The sequence below is a fragment of the Heptranchias perlo genome, chromosome 9, assembly GCF_035084215.1.
Source record: "Heptranchias perlo isolate sHepPer1 chromosome 9, sHepPer1.hap1, whole genome shotgun sequence".
Lineage (NCBI taxonomy): Eukaryota > Metazoa > Chordata > Chondrichthyes > Hexanchiformes > Hexanchidae > Heptranchias > Heptranchias perlo.
Window position 1 is genome coordinate 5,500,121 of NC_090333.1, and position 27,516 is coordinate 5,527,636.

The following is a 27,516-nucleotide window of genomic DNA, read 5'->3' on the forward strand; positions in this document are numbered from 1 at the left end:
TCAATTAAATCATGACTCATCTTAACTCCATCTACCCGCCTTGGTTCGGTAACCTAAATCATCCTTCTAACCAGAATGAGCTATGGATGAACCAAGAACTTCTGGGTGTTGCCAATCACTGAGTGACATGATGGAAGGAATCATTCAGAGACCGATGTTTCGAAGTGATGCTACAGTAGACAATGACAATGTAACAACAAAAAAAATTGACCCCCCCCCCTCAACACAGGCCATGAAAGGCAATCACCCCAACTGACATAACCACTAGCATGCAGGGCCTCTCCTCTTTCTCCCCCAATCCCCAGGCCTAATTAACCTGCATAAACCAAGACCAGACAAGATGTTTCAACCCTCTGACCTGCTCTCGGTGCGAACTTAGTTATACCAAGCCACTTGGATGTATCAATGGACTCCTCCCGCAAGCACTGTGCATTGAAAATGCTTCATAATATATATATATATGTAAATGTGCACTTAAATGTACAATGGCTTCATAAAATACATATGTGATAAGTACTTTCCAATAACAATATTTTGGAAAATCAATTTAAAAAGAAAAGATGAAACAAACCTTCTACTTAGCAAAAGGGTGTGTTATCTGGGTGTTCACCACTCATATTGACCAGAATCAAGAACGGTTTTCAAATATAACCAATATAAAATGGAATTCAGAATTATCCTGTATCTAATATGAAATTCTGCATGAAATCTTGCTGTGGCTATTTTCCTATAACCTGCAATTGCTCCTTTGGATACCTGACTGAGGTGTATTGCCTTTCTTTGTTTGCTATTTAAAAAAAAAATTCAGTGTGACCCAAAGCAAATCTCAACAAAGTCAACAAAGAATTCACTGATTAAACAAAACATGTATCACATAGTTATTATCCCGACAGGGCAAGTTTATCTTTGTCTGCCCGGGTCATCATAACCTGTACAGTGAGATTACCACCCATGTCAAGCCACATCATCAATTGCATTTTAATACATTTTAAAGTTAGTTAACAAAATATATCGAAAGATTATTTAACCAAATCTGTGTGTATGTGGCTGTTATATTTAGGAAGAGAACGAAAGGCCTCCAGAGAACATATAACATTACGATTGAGGCATTCTGCATCGTCAAAAATTATTTCAACCAAATAATGTTCTTCCAAAAATCATGAACTTTGATACTGATAAAAAGTGGATTATTCAGCAAACTGACGATTCACTTGGTCACCTGATACACAGTTTACTGGTTATATATTGGGAGGCAGAATCAAGCTGAATTCAGACTCAACATGAGGGCAATTATCTTCTTGTTGGCTCTCGCCTTTGCGCGTAAGTTAAGACATTGAATTTTTTTCCCCATTATTAAAAGAAAAATTCTTGAATGTTTGGTACCAAAAAAGTTTATTTGTGTTTACTTTTTGTTTGTTCTTTAATTTCCAGAGAGTGAACATGACAAAAGATATGGTATGTATATTTTCCTTCTTGGTCAAACGCTGTGACATTTTGCTCCGAGTTTATATTTGTTCTTTTACTATCTGATGTCGCCTTATTATTTCAATCTGCACAGAGCCCAGCTTCTCTGAAGGCAAGATGTATATTTACAAGTATGAAGCCGTGGTTCAGACTGGGATGCCGGAAAGAAGCATGAACAGGGCTGGAGTGAAAATAAGCTCCAAAGTGACAATCAAGAGTGTTGGACAGATGCAGTACATTCTTCAAGTAAGCGGTTTATGGATATTTCTGCAATATTAGATCGGTGGGAGAAAGTACAAAAAAAAGTCACACTCAAGGGGTTGAGATGGAATCTTAAGCCATGAGAATGAGGTTTACATAAAAACTGAAGCTCAAGATCATATCTTTCGATTAGGCCTGTTCTTCCCAAGTATAGTACCCAATCTTCCTAACAAAATGTGTCTGTGATATGCTCCCGAAAGAAGGGTGGAAGTGGGGAGATAGTGAGATGTACGGGAGCTGCAATTCTCCACGCCATGGAATTCCAGATCCCAGCCGTGCAAAGATGCAAAGTGAAACGGTTCCCGCCCTTCAGGAGGGAAAGGAAAGTGACAGGCGAGAGATCCTCCAGAGACTTGCATGCTCTTCAGGAATAGTTTGAAACAGGACCATAACAGTGAGGCCAAAGGAAGGAAGGAAGGGGAAGCTAAATCAGTGGGGAAGCTAGATAAATACATGAGGAAGAAAGGAATAGAAGGATATGGTGATAGGATGAGATGAAGTAAGGTGGGAGGAGGCTCGTGTGGAGCACAAACACCGGCATGGACCCGTTGGGCCGAATGGCCTGTTTCTGTGCTGCAAATGCTATGTATGTGATACTATGTATTTATAAGCTGCAGTCTCAGACAGTATAGGTTCAAGTCGGCCAGTTTCCCGTTTACGCTGCTGGCTGGGACTCCAATCTCCTGCTCAGAATAGAACTTTTGCACGTGAGTGGTTGCATGCGTTCACAAAGCTCCTCTCCTACTGATTAAAATTTAAATGTCCAGAGAGTGTGCTTGGCAACACCTGCACTCTATGAATAAAGAAATGAAGTAAAGATAGTTTGAAAAGTGTCCAGGAGGTCCAGGGGAGTCCCTGAGCACTTCCTGCACCTCGTCTGACACTGCACTGGATTTACACTCCATGTAGTGCCGAACCACAGACTGCCCTTCTAGGTGAGGCTGGGGACTGACTCCAGATTTATACTATTATTTCCGTGAAGCTACAGAGTAGAAATTGCTTTGCAATGACCACAAAGCCTTGGTGTAAAACATGTAACAGCTGTATCTGGAATGCACTGCCTGAAAGGGCAGTGGAAGCAGATTCAATAGCAACTTTCAAAAGGGAGTTGGATAAATACATAAAAAGGAAAAATTTGCAAGGCTATGGGGAAAGAGCAAGGAGATGGGACTAATTGGATAGCTCTTTCAAAGAGCCCGCACAGGCACGATGGACCGAATGGCCTCCTTCTGATGCTGTATGATTCTATGGTTCTAATATCAACAAAACATATAATTAGAACTGCTTTTTTTTTCAACAAAGATTTAAAAATTCTTCCAATCCCTAGCTCCCACATCTATCTTCATAAAACTTCTAGTCTCATACTTCAAAAGTTTAATATTTCGAATAACTCAAATTTTTTTGAAGGTTTTCTTTCAAACGTCATCACACTCAACAATGACAAGAAGTTGCATTTATTTAGCGACTGTATCATAGAAAGTATTTCACTGAGGCGTAGAAACTGAACAAAGGACAGTGTTCCAACAGCTTTCAAGACAGAAACAGCCAGGAGCACATGAGGGAGGGGTCGGAGATGGAGGGAGGGAGAGATGAGAAGTAGAAAAAATATCAAATCAAGTATACAGTATTATATACCTGGTGCTTGCTAATTGCAGGTCTTATATACAAGTCAATGATCCTCAGGGCTAGTGAGGTGGACCTTAGCTCTTCCCTCTGCCTGTACATCCAGGTGGAAGGAGCCTGAGGGAAGTGGATTTCACCCATGGACAAAAAAATGGACAAACGGACAAAAATTGAACCAAACAACAAGAAATTAGAGAGGGTAACAAAAAGCTTGGTCAAAGAGTTGGGTTTTAAGGAGGGTCTTAAAGGAGAAAATGGAGATAGAGAGGTGGTGGAGTTCAGGGAGGGAATTGCAGGGCGCAAGGCCTAGACGGCTGAAGGCACAGCCGCCAATGGTGCGGTGAAGGGGAGGAGGGCGTGGGGGGCGGGGGTGGGGGGGGAGATGCACAAGAAGCCAGAGTGGAAGGGATGGAGAGTTCTGGGGAAGTTGTAGAGCTGGAGGAGGTTACAGAGATACGGTAGGGCAATTCACTCGCAATATTAACTTCAATGTAAAAATACGCAATAATCGAAAAGGTTAATTATTAAACCTAGACTGTCGAGTAAAAAAATGTACGGGTGCTGGCGCAGCGTTCGTTTCCTGCATAAACCTTGATCTGTTTTTTTTTTTCCCTCAGGTTGAAAATCCTCAGATTCAAGAGCTCAATGGAATTTCGCAAAACGACCAGTTCTCCACAGCCCGTAAGCTGACAGAAAGACTGGCCCCACAACTGACCAAACCCGTGAAGTTTGAGTACAACAGAGGCCGAGTGGGAAGTATCCGCGCTCCTGCGAACCTGCCTGAAGATGCCCTGAACATCCTCAGAGGAATCCTGAACGCTTTCCAAATCACCATCAAGAAGTCGCAAAATTTCTACGATTTACAAGAGGTACATTTTTTTTTTAAAAGACTTTATACTTCCTCTGCTCCTGCGCGGCAGCTTTCTTCACCTTATGCAATAACCCAATTTATTTTGCCGTGTACAGGCTGGAATCGAAGGGATCTGCCATGCAAGATATATAATTCAAGAGGACAGGAAAACAAACCGCGTGACTGTAACAAAAGCCAAAGACCTGACCAACTGTCAGAACAAGGTCGAAAAGCGTACTGGTATGGGCTACAGCCAATCCTGCCCTTCCTGTCAGCAGGTACACTCCTCACAATCAATTCTTTCTCAGATTATTCCAAGTTAACTCATCATAGAAACAAGATCATTATGTATTCTGATCCATTTCCCTGGTTGAAAAAAACTGTTTTGATCTCTAAGATGGGTTGGGGAGTTAACGGCCTGCCCTTGTTTTCTTAACCTATTACTAGAATGACACAGAATGGTAATCATGATGCTGTTTTCCTATCTTCAGAGAGGCAGGAACATACGTGCGACTGCTACTTACACCTACGTCCTAAAACCTACAGCAGTTGGTGCAATCGTTCAGAGAGCCACCGTTCGAGAAGTGCATCAGTTTACACCATTCCATGAACTTGACGGAGTTATTAAGTTGGAGGCAAGGTAAGACTTTGGACATTGTACCATCAATTAAACTTCTTCCTAATGATTCTCATTGTTTCATATTACTTTCTATATCCCAAGTGTTTCTGTAACTTCACATTTTCAAATATCCTTAAGTGTAAAACCTTGTAGACTAGAATCTAGTCTGATTGGAGATTAGACCAGAATGTTTTCATTATTTGCTGCTAAACAAGAACTCCCCCCAAAGATTCAATCCTGATTTTCCCCCTGTATAATGCTGTTGGACTTTCTCTCATTGCCACATTAGTTATGTCCAGCTTCTGATTAATATTTTCCCTTGCAGACAACTCCTTATCCTGCAGCAGGTCACAACGGCATCGCTTAGTGCAGTACCGGACTTGCAGAATCGCGGAGACTTGCAATACCATAGTGATCGCAGTATACTCGAGCAACCACTCAGGCTGATGAAGGATCAAAATGTGATCACCCAGGTGAATATAGCCATACTGTTCTTTGCCTTTTACTGCGCACTTTGCCTGAGTGAAAGACCTTCATTTTACACAGTTTCCATCTTTTTTATAGATAAAAGATATCTTGAATCACATGGCCCAGCACAACGTTCAGGATATTCATGCTGATGCTCCATCGAAATTCTTGCAACTTGTACAACTTCTCCGTCTTGCTCAATACAAAGTAATTTCAGACATTTGGAGACAGGTTGAAAGACAACCCGAACAGAGGTACCTCATTACAACAGCATTAATAGTACAATTTAAGGTGAAACTTTTATTCAACGATAACTATATGCAAAATAATTCCAGTTGAAGGGTCAGTGATGATTGTTGTCCAACAATACTAAAGTCCAAGAGTTCCTTCTGCCTCAAGCTCTCATTCACAAATCTACATATCAACTTTTAAAAAATTCTATTGAGGTTTGTTACTTAAAATTATCACCAGTTATTTAATTGATGAATTTGCTTCACAAATCCAAGTGCAATGAGTTTAGACAGTCTCAATCAAACCCCAACGAATCACCAACAGAGATGTCTATTTAAAGTAAAATACAAAATATCAGTTTATCAATGACAGTGACATTTAGGATTTTCAGCTTTCAAATATTATAATTCCATGACTTGCAGAATTTGTTCTAAGAATGGATTTGATGAACTGATGAGACAACTCCATAGCTCAAAACTGTCCAGAACTCATCACTAGCCAGACAATCTTTAACTAAGAGGATGAGAGAACTGGTGTGGGGGATGAAAACGTTTTGGCAGTGCAGTGACAATTTGGCCTCCGAAGCTGGAGTCAGACTATACTGAATCTTTAATCTGTACTTTACCCGACTGCGACAATTGATTTTTCCGCTCCAGCTAAACAATTTGCTCAACACCTCCCCTCAATTAACAATTTCAAAAGTTGCAGAGTATTCGATGATCTCGCTGTCCAGTCAGGCAGTCCTAGAAACGGTTCACTGTGTGAAGGAATGTTTTTTTTATTTTAATTCATTCTCGGGATGTGGGCGTCACTGGCATGTCCAGCATTTATTGCCAATTGCCCTTGAGAAGGTGGTGGTGAGCCGCCTTCTTGAACCGCTGCAGTCCGTGTGGTGAAGGTTCTCCCACAGTGCTGTTAAGTAGGGAGTTCCAGGATTTTGACCCAGTGACCATGATGATATTAATACGGTGGAAGGAAAGGGAAAGATGCAAACTTAAAAAGCTTCTCGCTTTGTTTTCCTAACTGTAGGCATTGGATCCTTGAGGCACTACCTGCTGTAGCAACAATTAACTCCCTGAGACTCATCAAGACCATAATTGAAGATAATCTCATCGGCCGCGTTAGAACAATTCAGGTTTTAGTTCTTGCACTGCACCAAGTCAATGCCGACCGCCAAGTTCTAAGTTTAGCTAAAGTGAGTATGCACCTATTCTATCCTTCGTGCCTTTTAAACAAATTAATTCTAGAGATGTGGGTGTCGCTCGGCAAGGCCAGCATTTATTGACCATCACTAGTTGCCCTAAGAAAAGTTTGAGACAACTGAGTGGCTTGCCAGGACACTTCAAAGTCAACCACATTGGTGTGGGACTGGAGTCACATGTAGGGCCAGACCGGGTAAGGACGCCAGGTTTCCTTCCCTAGAGGACATCAGTGAACCAGTTTTTAACAACAATCCGACAGTTTCACTTTTACTGATACCAGCTGTTAATTTCTAGAACTTTTAAACTGGGATTTCAAACTCCAAAACATGGTGGGATTTGAACTCATGTATCTACTGGATTACTAGCCCAGTAACATAACCACTACATTACCATACTCTTGTAGAGGTCTGATTCTTAACACTGTTGCTACTTTCACAATGCTTATCTGCGCAGTATAAAGATAAAGGCTATTCTCATTTGGTTTCTCCTTGCAGGATATCCTCGACCTTAAGCAAGTAAAACAATGCCAGTTTCTTCGCAAAGCTACATATCTTGCATACGGTTCTCTGGTCTTCAAACAATGTGCAGATAAGTCAATTTGCCCCGACGATATACTGAAGGTGAGGTGCTGAGACTCATTGTTCAAGCCCCTACTTATCGTGTTTGTGTGACTTCTTCACATCTCTTACCCGAGCATTTTCTCTTCCAGCCGCTCCATGACTTGCTCGCCGAAGCTAGCAGTCGGCCCAACAATGAGGACATCGTTCTCGGCCTCAAAGCGATCGGCAATGCGGGGCAACCAGCGAGCATCAAAGCCATCACGAAAATGATACCTGGATTTGGAACGGCAGCTTCGCAAATCTCACTGAAAGTCCGAGTTGATGCTATCATGGCACTGATCAACATTGCAAAGAAAGACCCACGCACTGTATGAGGACCTGATTTACTCTTATTATTTATCGTGAAATTGACTTTAATTTCAAATTTAATTATGAAATTGATCATGTTTTAATGCGTTAAATCATTCGTTGAAAAAATGACATTTGGGTGAAGTTGGACATGGGCAGGGGTATAAAACAGGCTGGTATCTCATCGTCTGCTCGTTACACGCACCGCTCTGTGTTCAATTCCATTGGCTTCAGTGGGACTGAATATCGGGTGGGCATGTCCTATAACAGTCGGCAAAAGTGACTCTGCCTGTTTTGTGTCCCAGCCCAAATCCAATTCCACCCCCATGGTGTAATACTGCTTTGCCACGGTTAATTTGTTTTTTTTTTATCATCCATCACAAGATACAACGTATCACTATGCAGATATTCTTCAATAAAAGGAATCAGCCTGAAGAACGAATGATGGCTTGCGAGGTACTGTTTGCTACCAAACCACCTTTGACCTTGATAGCCGCGGTGGCTAATTCACTGTTACAAGAGACCAGTTTGCAGGTGGCAAGTTTCACCTATAAGTATTTGAAAACTCTGTCCAGAAGTCCACTTCCATCCCTCAATTCGCTGTAAGTACACAGACTTTCCCACCAGTGGAGAGTCGCAGGTCATTCACAGCTTGTTCAATATTAAGCCCCAGTTTTGGTAAATGTTGCTACTTTTGGTTTTAACAGAGCTGCTGCCAGCAATCTCGTCCTGAATTTCTTGAATCTCAAACTCGACCAACTTGGTTACCGATTCAGCAAAGTTTACAGCATGGACGCATTTAGGTGTAAGTATCTTGGTCCACTGACAGGAAAAAGGTTTTTATAACTACAGCTGAAGTACAATTGAAGGGGTTGGAGTTAAAGAGTAAGGAAGTCTTACCACAATTGTACAGGCTTTGGTGAGACCTCACCTGGAGTACTGTGTACAGTTTTGGTCTCCATATCTAAGGATGGATATACTTGCCTTAGAGGCAGTGCAATGAAGGCTCATTAGATTGATTCTGGGGATGACAGGGTCGTCCTATAAGGAGAGATTGAGTAGAATGGGCCTGCACTTCCTGGAGTTTAGAAACATGAGAGGTGATCTCGTTGAAACGTATAAGATTCTGAGGGGGCTTGGCAGGGTAGACGCTGAGAGGTTGTTTCTCTGGCTGGAGAGTCTAGAACTAGGAATCATAGTCTCAGGATAAGGGGTCGGCCATTTAAGCCTGAGGGGGTTGTGAATCTTTGGCATTCTCTACCCCAGAGGGATGTGGATGCTGCCATTCAGTATATTCAAGGCTGAGATAGATAGATTTTTGGACTCCAGGGGGATCAAGGGATGTGGGGATTGGCCCACTCCTGCTCCTATTTCTCATGACCTTATGTTCTTATGTAAGTATTCACAAGTTTTAACAATGAAAGAAACAAAGAACATAGTTTTAAGTGTTTTAAATAAAGCCCTGTGAAATTATTGCATCTCACAGCATTGTCTTCAGGTTCCTGCCTCAAAATATTGTACACCTATAATAATATTTCATGAAATAGCCAATATAATATATGGGTAACAAAGGGCTGTATCCAAGTTGTAATTTAACATTTACCATGTCTTTACCTTTGAACCAATGTTATGTAAAAGTAACAAACATTGACCAATGGTGGTTTATTTTTTGATAAGGCTCTAGAAAACGTGTTTGTTTCATTGTTCTATTCTTATGATGTAGACCAAATGATGGCGGGAGTATCTGCTAAAGCCCTTCTAATTAAGACTTCCGGCAGCGTTGTTCCAACAGCAGTATTGGCCAAAGTAAGAGGTCATGCTCTGGGAAGCTCAGCAGATATTTTAGAGGTAATGGAGCATCAGATTGGAGCAATTACGCTGGTTTATTATGCAGATTCGGTATTTTTCCATCGTGCTTTTTTTTTAATCCACAAAGGTTGGTTTGCGGGCAGAAAGTCTCCAGGAAGCTATAATGAAAGTTCGTGCACCAAATGTTAGAAGAGCTGAAAGTAAATCTATACGACAGATCTTAAATAAGGTGAGACCAGTTTAGTATTGTAGCTTGATAAAAGAAGTGTATTATCTTAATGTCTCATGAACTATTGAATCCTGTGTATTCAGACTAAATGCATTCTGTGCTCCAGATTATAAATTGGAAAGACTTGCCAGAAGAGGAACCTTTGGCTTCAGCATACATCAAACTGTTAGGACAAGAGATGGTTTTCCTTCAAGTCAGAAAGGATGACCTTGAGCAACTTGGACAGGTACTAAGGTTATAAGTAAAAGAACATTTTTAATAAACTGATCCCAGAGAGATTCTGTGAAATTACCAACTACTGTACCATGGAATTACCACTTTTTTTATTTTACAGACAATAATTGGTCCAATCGGCAGCCAATGGAAGAAATACATAGAGCAACTTAGCAATGGAGTCAATTTCCATCCTGTGAAGGCAATAGTGGCAGCTGAGATACGCCATGTCACACCTACAACAGTTGGTCTGCCAATGGAACTGAGCATCATTTCATCTGGTCTAGCAGGGGCCAAAGGAAACAGTAAGATTTTTAGAGATATTTTAACACAAAACAACTTCTTTCTGTTTGGAGAGTCACTAAACAAGATATCAATGAAGTCTATTCAAGCGCTTCTCTGTCCTCTGCCAATGTGAGATGATTTTTTTTTCTCTCTCTCTCTTTATGCTTCACTTAATTTGGCCAGTAATTGGCGTAGCTAATAACTGACAAGAGTTCAGTGCCAGCCAGGTTTTAACCACTGGCGTGTGAGCAAGGGCTAGAACTACTATAGCGCTCATAGGAAACGTACCTCTCACTGAACATGCTTTAGAAAATAACACAGTCGTGACTTACCTTTCTCATTCTCTTTTCCCAAAACAGTTGAAGCCAGCTTCAAACCCTCCATCATAAAATTGTCTGAGTTGTTAGCTTCCAGAATTCAGATGAAGGCCCAGCTCAAACCAAGGTATTCACTTCGAACTATTTTTTGTTTTTGAAAACCAGAAATAACACCACTTGAATTTATCTTAATATGAATTATTATTCACTGCAGGGATCTATTATAATTCATACCCTCACCAAGTCTGCTGACTGTTGATACCTCCTCTGTTATTTTGCAGTGTGTCCATGCGTACTGTGGCATTTATGGGAGTAAATAGTCCTCTCATCCAGTCAGGCTTGGAACTCCATACAAATGTCCGTTTAACTATTCCTGTGGATGTAACTGCAAAGATCACTTTAAAAGAGGGAAATTTCAAGATTGACAGTGCACCACCTGAACAAGAGAACAGGGTTCTATCTATGGAGTAAGTACAGCTATCTTGTTTGCTCAACTGATAACAAATTGAACTGAATATACTATTATTGCCTAACACAATATTGAATGTGTAGTTCCCAGGTTTATGCTGTTTCAAGAAATATTGAGAATTTGCCTGCAGAAAAAATGATCCCAATTTTACCTGTGACACACGAAAGTCACATTACAAGACAAAACTTTGAGTCTACATCTACATCAGCTAGGACAGCAGAGGAGGGAATTTCTGTAAGTATGTCTCATTTTTTTACATGCAATGGCATGAAATAAGCCTTGAACTCAGGTATCCTTGACGGTGTAACTCTTGACATTGTGTTAATTCATATTATATTTTTATTCATTTTACATATAGTCTCATACCAACTGACTGTGATTTAAATTCCCCTGGCATGTGGCAGTAAAGAAAAAAAATCCTTATGCTATTGCCTCCCAAGTATGCTCCATTTCCTTATGTATCCGCAGGCACATTCAAGTATACTGCGTGACCAAATTCCGAGCTCTGTAGAAGAACAAAGGTCACCTATCTCCAATCGCTGGGCCTATCGTACGTGTGTGCAAGCAGCTAAACTCGGGTTCCAAGCTTGCCTGAACAGCAAAATGGAAAATGCTCTTTCCTTCAAACATTGCCCATTGTACCAATTGATTGGAGAGCATGTTCTTAATGTATCGATTGCACCAGGTAAAAAGCATGAGAAAAAACATATGTCTTAAGGACTCTCCGTCTCCAAAAGATGCATGACGACTTATTTGGATCAAAACTTGCTTTTGTAACAACACACGCATTCAAGCCCTAGCGCACAACTGGGATAAAGCATTCCCTCGACTTGTCATTAACCACTCTATCAAGAAGCTGATGAAGTGGCTGTCGAATGGGTCCAAATAACTGTGCAACCCATTGAGCTATGTTGTAGCTCTATCGGCTTGATAAGAGAGGGGCTGCAGCATTGCCATGTACACTTACAACTGCACATTGATCCGGTGGGGTGTGACTGTGATTGTAATTGTCATCTTTTGATTCATGTACTGTACCCCTTCTCTGGGAATTACAGCATCCCAGTGACAAACTGTAGACATTTAGAAGTTAATAGCACAGAAGGAAGCCATTCGGCCCATCGTGTCTGTGCCAGCTTTTTGCTGTACTCTTCGGCTTGGCATCATGGCATTGTGAGCTAAAGCACCTGTCTCATAGAATAGGAGATAATAGGTTTGATTCCTAACAAGGCCCTGTGCAAAACTTATGACTGATAGAAACCTTCAAGCATAGTTGTGGTTTCTTAGTGTATTTGGATTTTCTTCATAGTTGAGGTGTTTGACGGAAGGTAAATATTACAGTGGGAAGTAAGGGTATTCAGGGATACAGAGAAAAGGCAAGGGATTGGGATTAAGAAATTGGAGCTGTCATAGCTAAGAAAATGGCAGAGCAGGCACAAGGGCTAAATGGCTCAGTGCCTTTCCTGTGTTCGTCTCAGGTGAAGCCTGAAGCATCCTAAACACTCCCTTTTCTCAAATTGACCAGCTTCTCAGGTAGAGGAGAGGGGCTACCAGCAGCAAACCTGGCATAGCATGTAATATTCACCTACTATATGTTACTAGAAGTCTTGCTACAATTGTACAGGGCTTTGGTGAGACCACACCTGGAGCACTGTGTGCAGTTTTGGACTCTTTATCTAAGGAAGGATATCCTTGCCTTAGAGGCAGTGCAATGAAGGCTCACTAGGTTGATTCCTGGGATGAGAGGGTTGTCCTGTGAGAGATTGAGTAGAATGGGCCTATACTCGCTGGAGTTTAGAAGAATGAGAGATGATCTCATTGAAACATATAAGATACTGAGGAGGCTTGGCAGGGTAGATGCTGAGAGGTTGTTTCCCCTGGCTGGAGAGTCTAGAACTAGGGGGCATAGTCGCAGGATAAGGGGTCGGCCATTTAAGCCTGAGATGAGGAGGAATTTCTTCACCCAGAGTGTTGTGAATCTTTGGAATTCTTTACCCCAGAGGGCTGTGGATGCTGAGTTGTTGAGTACATTCAAGGCTGAGATAGATAGATTTTTGGACTCTAGGGATATGGGGATCGGGCGGGAAAGTGGAGTTGAGGTCAAAGATCAGCCATGATTTTATTGAATGGCGCAGCAGGCTTGAGGGGCCGTATGGCCTAGTCCTGCCAGTATTTCTTATGTTCTTATGCTTTTATGTTACAGGATTGTACAACAATTTCTTAACATTACAAGCCATGTTGTAGACCTCATTTCTTAACAGCAGGGCAGCTTTCATTTCCTAGGTCAACATAGGGTGGGCAAAGATGGGATAGGCTTACGAATAAATGACTGGAGGAGCAGTGAGTAAAACCTTAATCCTTCTGCCCTTAAGATGGAACTTCTGGCCCACTACAAATCACTATTGATGGCTTGAATGTTCCTAACCAGTGATGTTGCTGATTATTAATAATATAGTGAGGCACTCTGTACCCGTCCTTGACCAATCAACATCAGCAATGCTGCTCGTTGAGGCATATGGCAACGCTAGTGTCTTCAGGTGTCCTCCAGGACCTTACGGGAGGGGTTTCACAATGGATATTTTTTCTTCCTATCACCAGTTAGTCTATGCGACCTGTTGGAGGTAGTGCACAATTCGTGAAAAACGTTTTGTTTCCAGTTAATTCAGATGCACAAATTGAAAAAATTCGGCTGGAAATACAGGCAGGAGCCAAAGCACTGTCGAAGATGAGCCGACTCACAGACAAAGAGTCAAGGCCGGTGAGAATTCGTGACGACATAGGTCAAGATGGAGTGAACCAAATCCTGAAGAGAGCATCACAGGTACCGTCTGATTTATGTATGTAGTGAACCTTCAGATAGCACTTCCAACTTAACACAGAATCTTAGAACAGCTAAGATACCTTTAGTCAGATTTGAATAAAAACATGGAAATTCCAAGCATAGAAATCCACTGAACCATTCCCAATCAATCTCATGGTGTGGTATCCCACCATCAAAGCACTGTCCCAAACCAAACATAATGCTCATCTGCAATAGGGAAAATGCAACTTGCAAAAAAAACTTGCCCGACAACAGCAAGTTGTTAGTAAGTAGCTGGGCAATAAAAGGTCTGATACCCAGTCCAATGGTGGCCAGAGGAATAAACTTGCCTGCAGTGTTGGAAAGATTAATAGGCTTTGCACCTCTTTCATTTCCGAACAGAGGAAAAGAGTTAACCTACACATTTGCCACCATGGGCCCTGATATGTCAGGCACTTCTAGAAATCCCAGAGTCCTCCCTAAACTCTTCTCCTGCTTTGACCTCCACAGTGAGACACCGTTACATCTAAACAAATTACCGTAAAATGCTATTTCGTTTACAGACTAAACCCAACAATAATACTTGGACCATTGGCTCCTCGTCCAGTTCGAGCTCAATTCGAGGCTCAGGTAGGTCGTTCACCTCTCAAAGCTCTTCATCTTCAAGTGGCCGGTCACGCTCTCGCCGGAACAGAGGTAATGAGGGAAGCCAACGACAGAGAGTAAGAGGAAACAGATACAGTAGTAGCAGCAGGACCAGCAGCAGCAGCAGCAGTGGAGCATCCAACCCAAGCAAACGCATCAGCAGAAGGACGTCCAGTAGGGAGAGATCTTCTGAGAGAGAGGTAACTGTTCCTATGTAGTTGGTTCCCATCAATAACTTGTTCCTTTAAAAAAAATGGTTTGAGTTTTCAATTCGTTAAGGTGAAGGATGTTGGTGCTGGGAAATGGAATACTTTCTGTTGAGGAAAGATCTCTCTCCTCTGCCCCAACAAGGCACCAACCTCAGAAAAACATGCTCTGCTCTACCATTTCACAAACTTCCCAAATTGCCCACTAGCAACCGTGTTGCGACTACACATATTTATTTCCCATAGGATCCTTCGAGCCAGCAGAGACGGAAGATTTCCATCCTCTCTGCCTGGGCTGGATTTAAGCACGATCCCTGGGATGACAGGCCAATCTTTAATTGTCACACCAACCATTAATAAAATGTTTTACTCGTTATAGGGGAGATAAGCATCTGTAAATGCAGTATCCTATCACCCTTTGCATAGAGGCTGAGAAAAATAATATTACAATAGCAATTTATTCTCAGGATTTTGGAGCTATATGTAAATTATGTTGACAGTGATTGGGAATTTTAAGTTGCAAGTCAGATAACAGAAATATTCACCTATCAGATTCAACATTCACTTTTGTGAAATGTATCAAAGCTCATTAATCTGTCTGTTGGAGCAACAAAACTGAAATTGTAGAAATAACTCCTTTTATGTTGGGCCAAACAGCTCAGATCTGAAATTTGTTAAAGACCACTGAGTATCTTCATTAATTCAAAGAGCCAGCACAGATATGATGGGCCAAATGGCTGTAAAATTCTAGGATTCCATGATAGTTGTTTCAGCATTCAAACTATATTTTAACCTTGGTCCAGTGATTAAGTGCCTTATTTAAATCGGACATTCTGGGCCCTTAATTCCAATCTAGTTCTGGGCGGAATTGGGGGACCGTAAAATGGGGCCGATTCCCATTCCAAAACCCCACGTTTTCTGTGAGGGGAGGGGAGGGAGGGGTGGGGGAGTGGGGGTGGCGTGGATGGTGGAGTGGGTAGGAGCAGCACCTTGGGCAGATCATCAGCCTGCCAAGTCTCCGCACATCAGGGGGCTATCCCGGGAACTCTGGCCGAGTACGCCCTCAGCAGGCCTCAGCGGAACTCCTGCCAGTTGAGGGGCTATCGGTCAAGATTAATTGATCCCCTCAGGGATTGCTCACCTCCTGCAGCAGAATGTTGGCGCCATGCTGCTCTGGAGGCTCACTGGGAGCAGGCACTGCTGATGCACCCTTACTAGCACACTGCATCCTCCCACATGTGCTAATGACTTCACCTCCGTAATTTAGGTTGGGGTCTGGGCCTATCCACTCAGGTGGCCTTAGGAATGGCTCCGCCAGAATTTCGAGGCCTTTGTTCCTCAGGATGGTCTAGTGTTGTTATGAATACGTATGTGCCAAACTGGAAGCAGTTACCATGTAGATATCATCTGATGGATTGTATGGAAAAGAGCGAGTGATGTGATTTAAAAAAAAATTTAAATACATTTTCACAGAGATTAAACATCCTGAATTTTGAGTTCAAGTCAGCCAAAACAAGTCGGGTAAGATAACATTCATCTCTGATAGTTATTGATTCTTATTCTGTAGTATTTGGACTTTGATGTAACCCTTCAAGAGTTTATAGCCTAACAGAATTGATGTAGATTTTCTGATTTAAACTTATCTCGCTACCTTGCACATTGTGGTCACCGTTTCAAAGTGGGCATCACTTATATCCATCAGTACAAATTCCCTGTTTGAAATGGGTGCTGTGTCCTCTTTGACTAACATAAGGACCCGAACAAGCCCATTTAACTCTCATCATTATTTTTTTGTCGCACCCAATCACTCCTTCTTTTGAAGAACGTTATCTAACTGTATGTTAAAGTCTTGTGTATGGCACACACAATTCCTGTCCACAAACATTTACTTTCTCTGGTCACAATTTTTGGTCTTTCATTTATGTCAGCATTGACAATGTTAAAAATGGCATGTGCCAATTGTCCTGTGCAAACTGTTGCCTGTCACGGTGTAGTTGCAGGCTGTGACCACTAGGTGTCTGTCTGGTTTGAGTCTCTGAACTCTCTCCCAACTCAATCCGCCATCTTGTACGCCCACATCTGGTGCAGCAGTTAAAACTCGGCTTGGAAAAAAAATTTAAGTTGATGTGATTCAAGTAAAGTGAATTTTACCAGCCCTCATGTGGAGTGTGAAAAATAAAATTGTTTTGTCATCTGGAGTCTATGTATTTTGCCACACTCCAGGACTTGAGCTGATGATCTCGGCACCTCTGATAATGCAGCACTCTCTCAGGACTGCACTGAAGTGTCGTCCTTTATGTTCCATTTTCCTTTTCTTTGGTGCATATAGGAACTCCGCATTGTCTGGACTCTGATTTAACCATTTGTTTTATAAGAATATACTGGTGAATAACTGTAGTAAATATTAAACCCATTGTGACTTCAGTATATTTACTCTTGTAATGATCAATTTAAATAATAAATAACAAATAATTAACATAGCCCACATTAAGTGAGGCAATTTTTTCTCTGGTTCTTGATCTGTATCTTCAGATTATAAATTTGTAAATTGACTTTTATTAGTACACAGTCAGAAAGCAGGCAGACCGAAGCAGTACCTCCATATCAAGAGACACCTCAAAGTTTATCACCAAGTCAAAACATGGCTCTGGGTCAAAGCAAAGACACAGCAGCCGTGGCTCATCCATCCTTGGATCATCTCAACAGGTTTGTCTGGTAGTTAAGGGAACTGTTCTGAGAGGCTTTCGGTGCTTGGAGGTTTTGTTTATTTTTTAAAACCCGTGTTTGTGTTCATAATTCCAGCGCTATTTGATTGGCGACGCAGGCGCACCTGTCTTTGTTGCCATTCTTCAATCTAAAAGGACTGATGACAGACTGCAAGGCTATCAGCTCACTGGATATGGGAAGATTTCATCTCAAATGCCTAGGGTGCACTTGCGTTTGGTGGAACTGGATGCAAAGAGCAATTGGAGAATCTGTGCTGATGCGGCAATGTCCAGCTCACACCAATTATTGGTAACGGCTAACTCTGCTATAACCTACTCACCTTCTGTGAGCATTCTGAAGTGTACGTACATGAAGTGTCTTCTTATTTCATTGTTATTTCTTTAATATTCCTTAGGCCTTAACGAGATGGGGTGAAAACTGTGAGGACCACAGAATTTCCGTTAAGGTATCAAATGGTCAGCTTGCAAGTCACCCAGCCCTTAAGGTCAAAATCCGATGGTCCAGGGTTCCTGAGTATCTGAAATATAATGCAAGATTGTAAGTGTTATATAATATCATTACCTCGCCTGCTCTTCGCTCTATATGCTATACACAATACTAAAATGAGAACCATTTTTTTTTTGGGTCAGCGTTCGCAACTACATACCAGGATTGGCCTACCAGTTAGGATTTTCTCAAATGTACCAACGTAATCCTTCTCATCAGATTACAGCATTGGTGGCTGTAACAACTCCACGAACTATTGATACAATCGTCAAACTGCCCAAGGTAGCGATATCTTTATTTACCTTCATTTAACTGCGCTTCAGGTGACCTTTTCAGAGTTGCTTCTTCTGTGCCACTAGAATCATGAATCTTTTTGTTTCTGTTTCAGATGACAGTCTATTATCAGGGTTTGCAGGTTGCCACAGGACTGCCCTTCCATGAAGTAGGTGCACAATTGCAGGAAAGAGGATTCAGCTGCATAACTGACATTCCGGTCCTGTTTCTGACAATGAACCAACGTAATTACTATTTCAACTTATCGCCTCCAAACCTACTTACAGCGGTTTCATCTGAAAACTTGTCCTAATTTTAATTGGAAGCCCCACATAGAAAACGTTAATAACCTGCACATTGGTTTAAATTTGATACGTCAACCAACGAAAGATGCATGGTGGTGAATTGGCACCAAGAGAGATGTGGATGCTCAGTCGTTGAGTATATCCAAGGCTGAGATCGATGGATATTTGGACACTAAGGGAATCAAGGGATATGGGGATCGGGCTGGAAAGTGGAGTTGAGGTAGAAGAGCAGCCATGATCTGATTGAATGGCGGAGCAGGCTCGAGGGACCGTATGGCCTACTCCTGCTCCTATTTCTTATGTTCTTATGAGCAGTGTTGGAAATGTTTTCCTCCCCTCCCAGAGGTTTAGAACCAATCAAACAGTGTGATGTGAGACTCTAAAGATGAAATACCAGACTAGAAATTATTGTAGGTGTATTTATGGCTGAATAATTAACACATTATTCTAAGTATTGTTCTGTCTCCTATTTTAACACAGGCATTAACCTGTTTATTTTAAATAGGTTAACACCTCCACTAAAATAAGGGTCAAGAGAATGATAGATGAACAAGTTAGCGTTTGCCTTTATCGCCAATAGTCAGTGTGTCCTACAAGTAAACATGGGCCAAAAGTATGGAATTCAACTAATGAAACCCTAACCTGCTAGTAATAATACTGACTGCAACTCATTTGGAATTTAGCACGGCTTGCATATTATCTATCAAGTTATTTTTTCCAAATATTCTTTGATTGTTCTGCAGGTGAGTGTGTTGCAGAAAATGAAATAGTTACGTCGTTTGATGGGGTACCATTAAGATATCAGCTACCTAACGATTGCTACCATATCCTCACCCAAGATTGTTCACAAACTCCAAAGTTTATGTTATTGATGAGACGCGCTGAAAATGATAAGACAAAGAAGGCAATAAAATTGCTGCTGTCATTGGATAATACGTAAGTAAGACCATACTTGATCTTTAAAGCCTTTAACTGATTTCTCGAGGTAAAGTGATCGTTTCGTCGCACAGGAAGCAAAGTTGTCAGAATGGGGGACGGCGAATCAGTCCACTGATCTAATCTTTCCATGTTAGCAGACTGGAGTCCGCTGGCAATTGTACTAATGGGCACAGGAACCAGTTTAGAGCAGGCACTGAATTGGCAATGCAGAGAGCTGTCAGGGATATCACACTGCTCATTAGGACCCGTGAGCATCATTAAAGCTGAAAGAGCTGGAAACATGACTTCATCTTATCAAGTTAATCATGGGCTGGGTGAGAAAAACATGCTCTGTTAGCAAATTAAATTAATTCAATGTGTGTGAAACACTTTGGGACATCTTGAGAATGATGATAAGGCAAATTCTTTTATTCTTTCTTTTCTCTTTTTTCTTTCCTCTTTTCCCTTTTTTTCTTTTTTTCTCTCTTTTTTTTCTTTCTTTTAGCTTCAATTATCTGGCAGAGGAGAGAGGTATTTCACATTGGTGGTTAAAGGAGGTCCCACTGATTCTTTGGGGGGTCAAGGAAATTAATGCTGAACCGTCCTTCAGAGTGGGGGTGGAGTCCAAGATGGTGATAGGTGGTATATGGAAGGAATGGGCTTGATGGCCTGAATGCCTACGTTTCACTCCATGTTTCCCAATGTTCCTGTGCTATTGAACATTTCCAGCTGTTTCAATAGGATTTGTATGTTTGCTTTTAAACAGAAGCATTGAAGCAATTCCAACCCAAAATGGAATAAGACTGTTAGTTAATGGCGTAGAAAGACCTCTGAACCAGCAAATTCCAAGTCTAGGTGGTGAGTAGCCTTTCCACTCCTAAAGGGATATTGGTGACAGATTTACATTTTAGTAACCTCTTCACATTTCTGCAAATGCATGAACTTGCGTATTCTGCATTACTTATCAGATACCGAGCAAATAAAGACTTCAGATCCTGAATTTATTCTTTTACTTACTTTAGGATAAATGTTAGCATCATTTTAGAGTGGTGAATTGCACAAATAGAGTCATTTCTTTGCGACAAATTTATTTATTGGAGAAAATGGCGCAATATATATATGTGAGAATACTGAGAAAATCCGACTTCTGAGAATGGGGAAAGGATATCACATCGCAGACTGAATTTCCCTCTGTCGACGAGGGTTGGGCAGGTTGCTGAGGCCTAAATAAGGTACATTCTTGGGGTCTGAGCAGAGGGAGAGGTGCCCACTACCGGGGCCCTGACCCTCCAAAAGAGGCTTCGTCAGATCTTCAGCTGCTGCCCAGGGATGACCACCACCCCTCTCCTGGTGACCTCTGTGGTCAGCAGTGCTCGGTGGGTTGCAGGGGTCTATGCCTCTCTGCCATCATCTACAAGTGGCAGTGTGGTCAAGGGTCTGCTGGAGGCCTTCCCTGCTGTGATGGGAGGCGGGGAGGGTGGGAATATCCAGGTCATTGGGAATGCTGCGGTCGGCCTCACACTGGATTTTCCTTGATTTTCCTCATTGGGGTTTGACTGTCGCATTCCACTCCTCCCTCGAAAGGAAGTGATCAATTGGATTGTTTGGGCTCAGTACTTTTATATTCCCACATGATCACTGGGAAGAAATGGATTGGATATTTTGGATGAGTTATTTGACCAGATATTTGAGAAGTTCTATTTCCACTGTTCACCATGGCCTCTTGCACGATCCAACACAACAGGAAACAAAAACATGAAGTGGCCGAGGTTGCTCCTGAATTCCTGACATTGTGGAATGAGGCATACACACTAACGATAGAAAATAGAAATTAAGTACGAGCGGATGAAACTCATTATAGTGCAACTCACTGCAGGCATACTTTGGAAGTTGCTGTAACAAAATATAGTTCAGAATTTGTAAAAATGTCACGACAGATGTCTTTGAGCCTCTCTTCTTGCATTTCCTTCAAGTCATTGCCAAAGTAAATAACATAACTCCTTGTGTAAATTTTTCTGAGCAAACATTTTTTATCAAAAACACAGCATAATAGACTGTCATCATCTGCTGATACTTCCCTTCAATCCGTGAGTTTTTCCTTCCACACATTACTCAATGTCCATATACTATCCAGGTTACATTCATTTTGTAGCAGGAGATGTGAAAGTTCTTTGCTTTTTACAACATTAACTTAGCAGCAACATATAATCTATATAAAGTGTCAGAGGATCATAATATCTGTTTGGACAAACAGATGTCTGTCTTGTTCTAGATATTGTAACTATTCGGCAGAACGACACCGGAATTATTTTAGAAGCTCCGTCAATCAATATCGACCTATTGTACTTTGATGGAGACAGAGTTCAGGTACCTCATGCTTATCAACAAATTAAAGCTTCAAATATAACTTTGTTGACCTGTAGTTGACGTGTACTATAATTTTTGACTTTGTGTGAAGATTGTACTTGACCAGATGATGAGTAAGACATGTGGTATTTGTGGACTTAATAACGGTGAGAGAAAAATGATGATGCCAAATCAAGAGGAAGCCAGGAATGTTGAGGGCCTTTTCCAATCGTGGATACATTCAGGGAAATCCTGCAAAGATGGTAAGAGAATCTGAACTCATTTTAAATCATGTTCTGTGACAAAACCATCATCCTATCTGCATTTTTCCTGCAACGATAAATTGTACTTTGTTGAATTTCAGACTGCAAAGTTGGACAACAATTTGTGGAACTAGAAAAGGTCATGGAAGTTGACGGTGTGCTATCCAAATGTTACTCAGTTGAACCAGTTCAACGGTGCCTGGCACAATGTTCACCAATTGAAACAGTCTCTTTAAACGTTGATTTCCACTGTGTACCAAGCAGTAAGTCCACAGCACTAATGTATGTACTTTAACCAACAAAAGGAGACATTTAAACAGCATTTATTGTGACAGGAACAAGAGAAATTACACAGTTAGGGAATTCTATTCATTGTGGTATAGAGCGAAATTCTCTTGTTTCAAAAATGAATGCCCTCTGACCAAGAGAACAGCTCAAAATGTCCCCATAACCCCAGATACGGTCATGTAATCCCAACTTTAGGAATTTTAGAAGCAAAATTATATAAAAACTGTGATTACCAAATGACTCACAGTCTGATATTACTTTAGCACTCATGCGTACTAACATGATTTTATTTCTAAATGCACCACATTTTGTATTTTTACATGTAAAGCTCCCCCTTCCCAATCTTTCATTAGTTATTCCACTGGTTTTGGACTTCAAATTCATGTTCTGCACAATTGCACATCAAATCTTTTCCTTGCTTATCTGACTTTTGTTTGATGGAGATTTACATTGAAACAGATTACAATGGTATTTAACTGCAGAGGGGACAAGTATTATCCCCAAAAATCCACAGTTTTCTAAAGTAGTTCTGTCATTAATCCTGTATTTTTCTATTTACAGATTCCATAGTGTCTGACCTTACAATGTTCAATAAGAAGTCTATGGACATCAGTCGCTCAGTAGATTCCCATAGTGATTGTTTGTGCAGGTGTACTGAAGCATAAAGACATGTGGCTACCTTGTCTTTAAGGAGGATTCAGAGTGTATACATCAACTTTGTATTCATTTGTAGGAATTTAGAATAATTTGAAAATTCTGAATGACCGTGCTTGTAACCAGATGTACATTCAAACATTCTGAAATATTCCTTCAAATATGCCAATAAAGTTTTTATTTCTCAGCAAGTCCAAAACAAACTGTTTGTGAATCATTTGTGTCGATAGGAATAATTAATTATTGAAAGTATTCTGTCAGCAACTGAATATGACGCCAGATTGTGTTCTCGTTTCTCCCTTGTCTTCCCTCAAGCCCTCTCTGAGCCCATCTTGTCAATGAGACCCACCTCCTGCTCCATTGACCCCATTCCCACCAAACTGCTGACCACCCAACTTCCCTTCATGGCCCCCATGCTAGCTGACATTGTAAATGGTTCCCTCTCTTCAGGTACCCCCCCCCCCCACCCCCTCCCTATTAAAACCAACATCATCACCCCTCCTCCTCAAAAACTGACCCTCGACCACTCCGTCCTTGCAAACTACCACCCCATCTCCAACCTCCGTTTGATCTCCAATCAGGTTTCCATTACTGCCATCCAAAACTCTGCTGCCTATTCATAACTCACACCAACTCCTGCTCACGCATCACCCCTGTGCTCGTTGACCTACAATGGCTCCCAGTCCAGCATCACCTCCAATTTAAACTACTCATCCTTGTTTTTAAGTCCCTCCACGGCCTCGCCCCCCTCCCTATCTCTGTAACCTCCTCCAGCCCTACAACCCTCCGAGATCTCTGCGTTCCTCCAATTCTTGCCTCTTCCACATCCCCGATTTTTATCGTCCACCAATGGCGGCCATGCCTTCAGCTGCCTAAGCTCTAAGCTCTGGAATTCTCTCCCTAAACCTCTCCACCTCTCTACTCTTCCGTTAAGACGCTCCTTAAATCCTATCTCTTTGACCAAGCTTTTGGTCACCTGTCCTAATATCTCCTTATGTGGCTTGGTGTCAAATTTTGTTTGATAACCGTTCCTGTGAAGTACCTTGGGACGTTTTACTATGTGAAAGGTGCTGTATAAATGCAAATAGTTCTTGTTGCTGTTGTAGCCATAGCACTGAATCGGCCCTAATGAAAGTCACAAATGACACATAAATGCTCTGGCTACAAGAGCAGGTCAGAGGCTGGGTATTCTGTGGCAAGTGACTCACCTCCTGACTCCCCAAATCCTCTCTACCACCTACAAGGCACAAGTCAGGTGTGTGATGGAATACTCTCCACTTGCCTGGATGAGTGCATTCAGGAAGCTCGACACCATCCAGGACAAACAGCCCGCTTGATTGGCACCCAGCCACTAGCTTAAACATTCGCTCCCTCCACTATTGGTGTACCGTGGCTGCAGTGTGTACTTTCCACAGGATGCACTGCAGCAACTCGCCAAGGCTTCTTCGGCAGCACCTCCCAAATCTGTGACCTCCACCACCTAGCAGGACAAGGGCAGCAGGTGCAAAGGAATACCACCACCTCCAGGTTCCCCTCCAAGTCACACACAGTCCTGACTTGAACATATATTACTGTTCCTTCATCATCGCTGGGTCAAAATCCTTGATCTCCCTACCTAGCAGCATTGTGGGAGCCCCTTCACCACACGGACTGCAGTGGTTCAAGAAGGTGGCTCACCACCACCTTCTCAAGGGTAACGAGGGGTGAGCAAGAACAGCTGGCCTTGCCAGTGACGCCCACATCCCAAGAATGAATATTCAAAAACATCCTCTGTAGGAGGATGGAAGGGCAGGAAATCTTTGGAATAGTCGAGTATGGAGGTAACAAAGGCTCAGATGAGGGTTTCAGCAGAAGATGTGCTTAGGGAGGGGTGGATACGGGCGATGACAAAGAAATGGAACTAGGCTCCCAGGCGAGGTGGTTTTATGAAAGGGACATCGTGTTTCACAAATTTATTTGAGTTTTTTGAGAATGTAACTCGCAGGGCAGATAAAGGGGAACCAGTGGATGTAGTATATTTGGATTTTCAAAAGGCATTCGATAAGGTGCCACATGAAAGGTTGTTACACAAGATAAGGGTTCATGGGGTTGAGGGTAACATATTAGCATGAATAGAGGATTGGTTAACAGAGAGAAAACAGAGAATAGGGATAAACAGGTCATTTTCAGGTTGACAGGCTGCAATATGTGGGGCACCGCAAGGATTGGTGCTTGGGCCTCAGCTTTTTACAATCTATATTAACGATGAAGGGACCGAGTGTAATGTCTCCAAGTTTGCTGATGATACAAAGCTAGGTGGGAAAGTAAGCTGTGAGGTGGACACAAAGAGTCTGCAAAGGGACATAGACAGATTAAGTGAGTGGTCAAGAAGGTGGCAGATGGAGTATAATGTGGGGAAATGTGAGATTAGTCACTTTGGTAGGAAGAATCGAAAAACAGCATGTTTTTTAAATGGTGATAAACTATTAAATGTTGGTGTCCAGAGAGACTTGGGCATCCTGGTACAAGAAACACAAAAAGTTTGCATGCAGTTACAGCAGGCAATTAGGAAAGCAAATGACATGTTGGTCTTTATTGCAAGGGGGTTAGAGTACAAGAGTAAGGAAGTCTTACTACAATTGTACAGGGTTTTGGTGAGACCTCACCTGGAGTACTGGTACAGTTTTGGGTCTCCTTATTTAAGGAAGGATATACTTGCCTTAGAGGCAGTGCAACGAATGTTCGCGAGATTAAAATTCCTGGGATGAGAGGGTTGTCCTATGAGGAGAGGTTGAGTAGAATGGGCCTATACTTTGTGGAGTTTAGAAGAATGAGAGATGATCTCATTGAAACATATAAGATTCTGAGAGGGCTTGATAGGGTAGATGCGGAGAGGCTGTTTTCTCTGGCTGGAGAGTCTAGAGCTAGAGGGCGTAGTCGCAGGATAAGGGGTCGGCCATTTAAGACTGAGATGAGAAGGAATTTCTTCACTCAGAGGGTTGTGAATCTTTGGAATTCTCTGCCCCAGAGGGCTGTGGATGCCCAGTCATTGAAAATATTCAAGGCTGAGATAGATAGATCTTTGGACTCTAAGGGAATCAAGGGATATAGGGATTGGGCAGGAAAGTAGAGATGAGGTTGAAGGTCAGCCATGATCTGATTGAATGGTGGAGCAGACTCGAGGGGAAAATGGCCTACTCCTGCTCCTATTTCTTATGTAGGTGATCCTTGTGATGGAGAGGATGTGCAGTCAGAAGCTCAGCTCAGGGTCAAATAGGACGCCGAGGTTGTGAACAGTCTGGTTCAGCCTGAGTGAGTACTGCATTATCAGATGTGTTGTCTTTCAGTTCAGATATTAAACTGAGGCTCTGTCACTCTGTAGGACTTTGCTGTGAGTACATTGGCTGCTGTATTTGTCTACATAACATTAGTGAGTGCATTTCAAAGCAATTCTTTGACGGTGAAGTGCTCTGGGAAGTCCTGAGGATGTGAAAGGCACGATATAAATGTTCATTCAATCTTCCTTTCTTATGGGATGAAGCTCAAAAGAGGAAATACATGGATAGATTGGATAGAACTACTTCATACATAGAGTGATAAATGTTTGGAATGGACTGCCCAGGGAGGCGGTCAAGACTGGTAACATCAGCAATTTTAAGAGGAGGTTGGAGAGGCAGATGGTGAGAAATTCAATTGAGGGAACTGTGTATTCTACTTTTTAAACTCTAGAAATGGCCAGATGGTCCAAAATAGGCTTTTTCTCTCATGTACATTCCTGTGTTTCTACGAGGAGAGTCCCACAAAGGTTGTATCTCTGAGTTCTGTCTCTGTACCATAATTGGTAAGTTTCTTCCAGTCTGTTGTGTCAGTGTGAGTAGAGCACTGTTCTTTATTGGTTTGATGGTTGATGAGGTCACTGAGGGAGTGAAGGGGAGGGGGGAAGAGAGGAACTTACTCACGTGGCTCAAGGTCTTGAGCGGCCAATAATTCAAGCTCTTATATGCTGCCGTCATTGGAGTTTTTCACAAACGTTTCATTCATTGTGCTAGATACAAAATATACCCGTAAACTATGGATTCAGTATCTGATGCCATTTTGTAACAATGTGAACCACTTTCAGGTGAATCTCAACAAGGTATTACATAGAATTACATATATAGAATGTACAGCGCCGAAACAGGCCATTTGGCCCATCTAGTCCGTGCCGGTGTTTATGCTCCACACGAACCTCCTCCCACCCCTCTTCATCCAACCCAATCAGCATATCCTTCTATTCCTTTCTCCCTCATGTGTTTATCCAGCTTCCCCTTAAATGCATCTCTGGTATTCGCCTCAACTACTCCTTGTGATAGCGAGTTCCACAGTAGTAGCCGCATAACTCAGATAACTCAGATGCCAGGCCAGCAATCTGACTCCCAACCGTACTAAAATCAAGTAAAGTGAGACCCCCCTCTGTTCCCCTCTCCCTCAGTCCAGGAGTCTGCCTGCACCAGTTTGAGTTCGTACCGACTGTGCTATAATTTCCACCTGATGTAAAATAACATTTTAAAGCACCCACGATCTTTGAAAACTTTCTGTGGAATTTTTTTAATGTTAGGAGGAAGCAGACGCTCCCATTCACTCCCTCCCTATCATTGCACATTAGCTGGCAGAAAGTGGAGCTCTGCACCAGCATCCATCC

The 27,516-nt window shown here is 42.0% G+C and overlaps 1 protein-coding gene across 1 annotated transcript; it reads left to right on the top strand.

Moving 5' to 3' along the window:
* Nucleotides 1–1,280: 1,280 nt before the first annotated feature.
* LOC137325106 (vitellogenin-like) lies at nucleotides 1,281–23,009 on the top strand. The gene is made up of 35 exons (XM_067989823.1): nucleotides 1,281–1,320; nucleotides 1,432–1,455; nucleotides 1,559–1,710; nucleotides 3,966–4,217; nucleotides 4,315–4,476; nucleotides 4,690–4,838; nucleotides 5,143–5,290; nucleotides 5,382–5,539; nucleotides 6,546–6,711; nucleotides 7,213–7,338; nucleotides 7,428–7,646; nucleotides 8,011–8,228; nucleotides 8,334–8,431; nucleotides 9,350–9,474; nucleotides 9,563–9,664; nucleotides 9,771–9,890; nucleotides 9,999–10,182; nucleotides 10,522–10,606; nucleotides 10,761–10,946; nucleotides 11,032–11,182; nucleotides 11,417–11,633; nucleotides 13,603–13,766; nucleotides 14,309–14,590; nucleotides 16,070–16,117; nucleotides 17,159–17,302; nucleotides 17,399–17,611; nucleotides 17,718–17,860; nucleotides 17,953–18,091; nucleotides 18,198–18,327; nucleotides 19,131–19,323; nucleotides 20,072–20,163; nucleotides 21,578–21,672; nucleotides 21,764–21,914; nucleotides 22,016–22,177; nucleotides 22,764–23,009. The coding sequence occupies exons 1-35, from the start codon at nucleotides 1,281–1,283 to the stop codon at nucleotides 22,865–22,867; spliced, it is 5,142 nt and encodes a 1,713-aa protein (XP_067845924.1). The 3' UTR covers nucleotides 22,868–23,009.
* The last annotated feature ends 4,507 nt before the right edge of the window (nucleotides 23,010–27,516 follow it).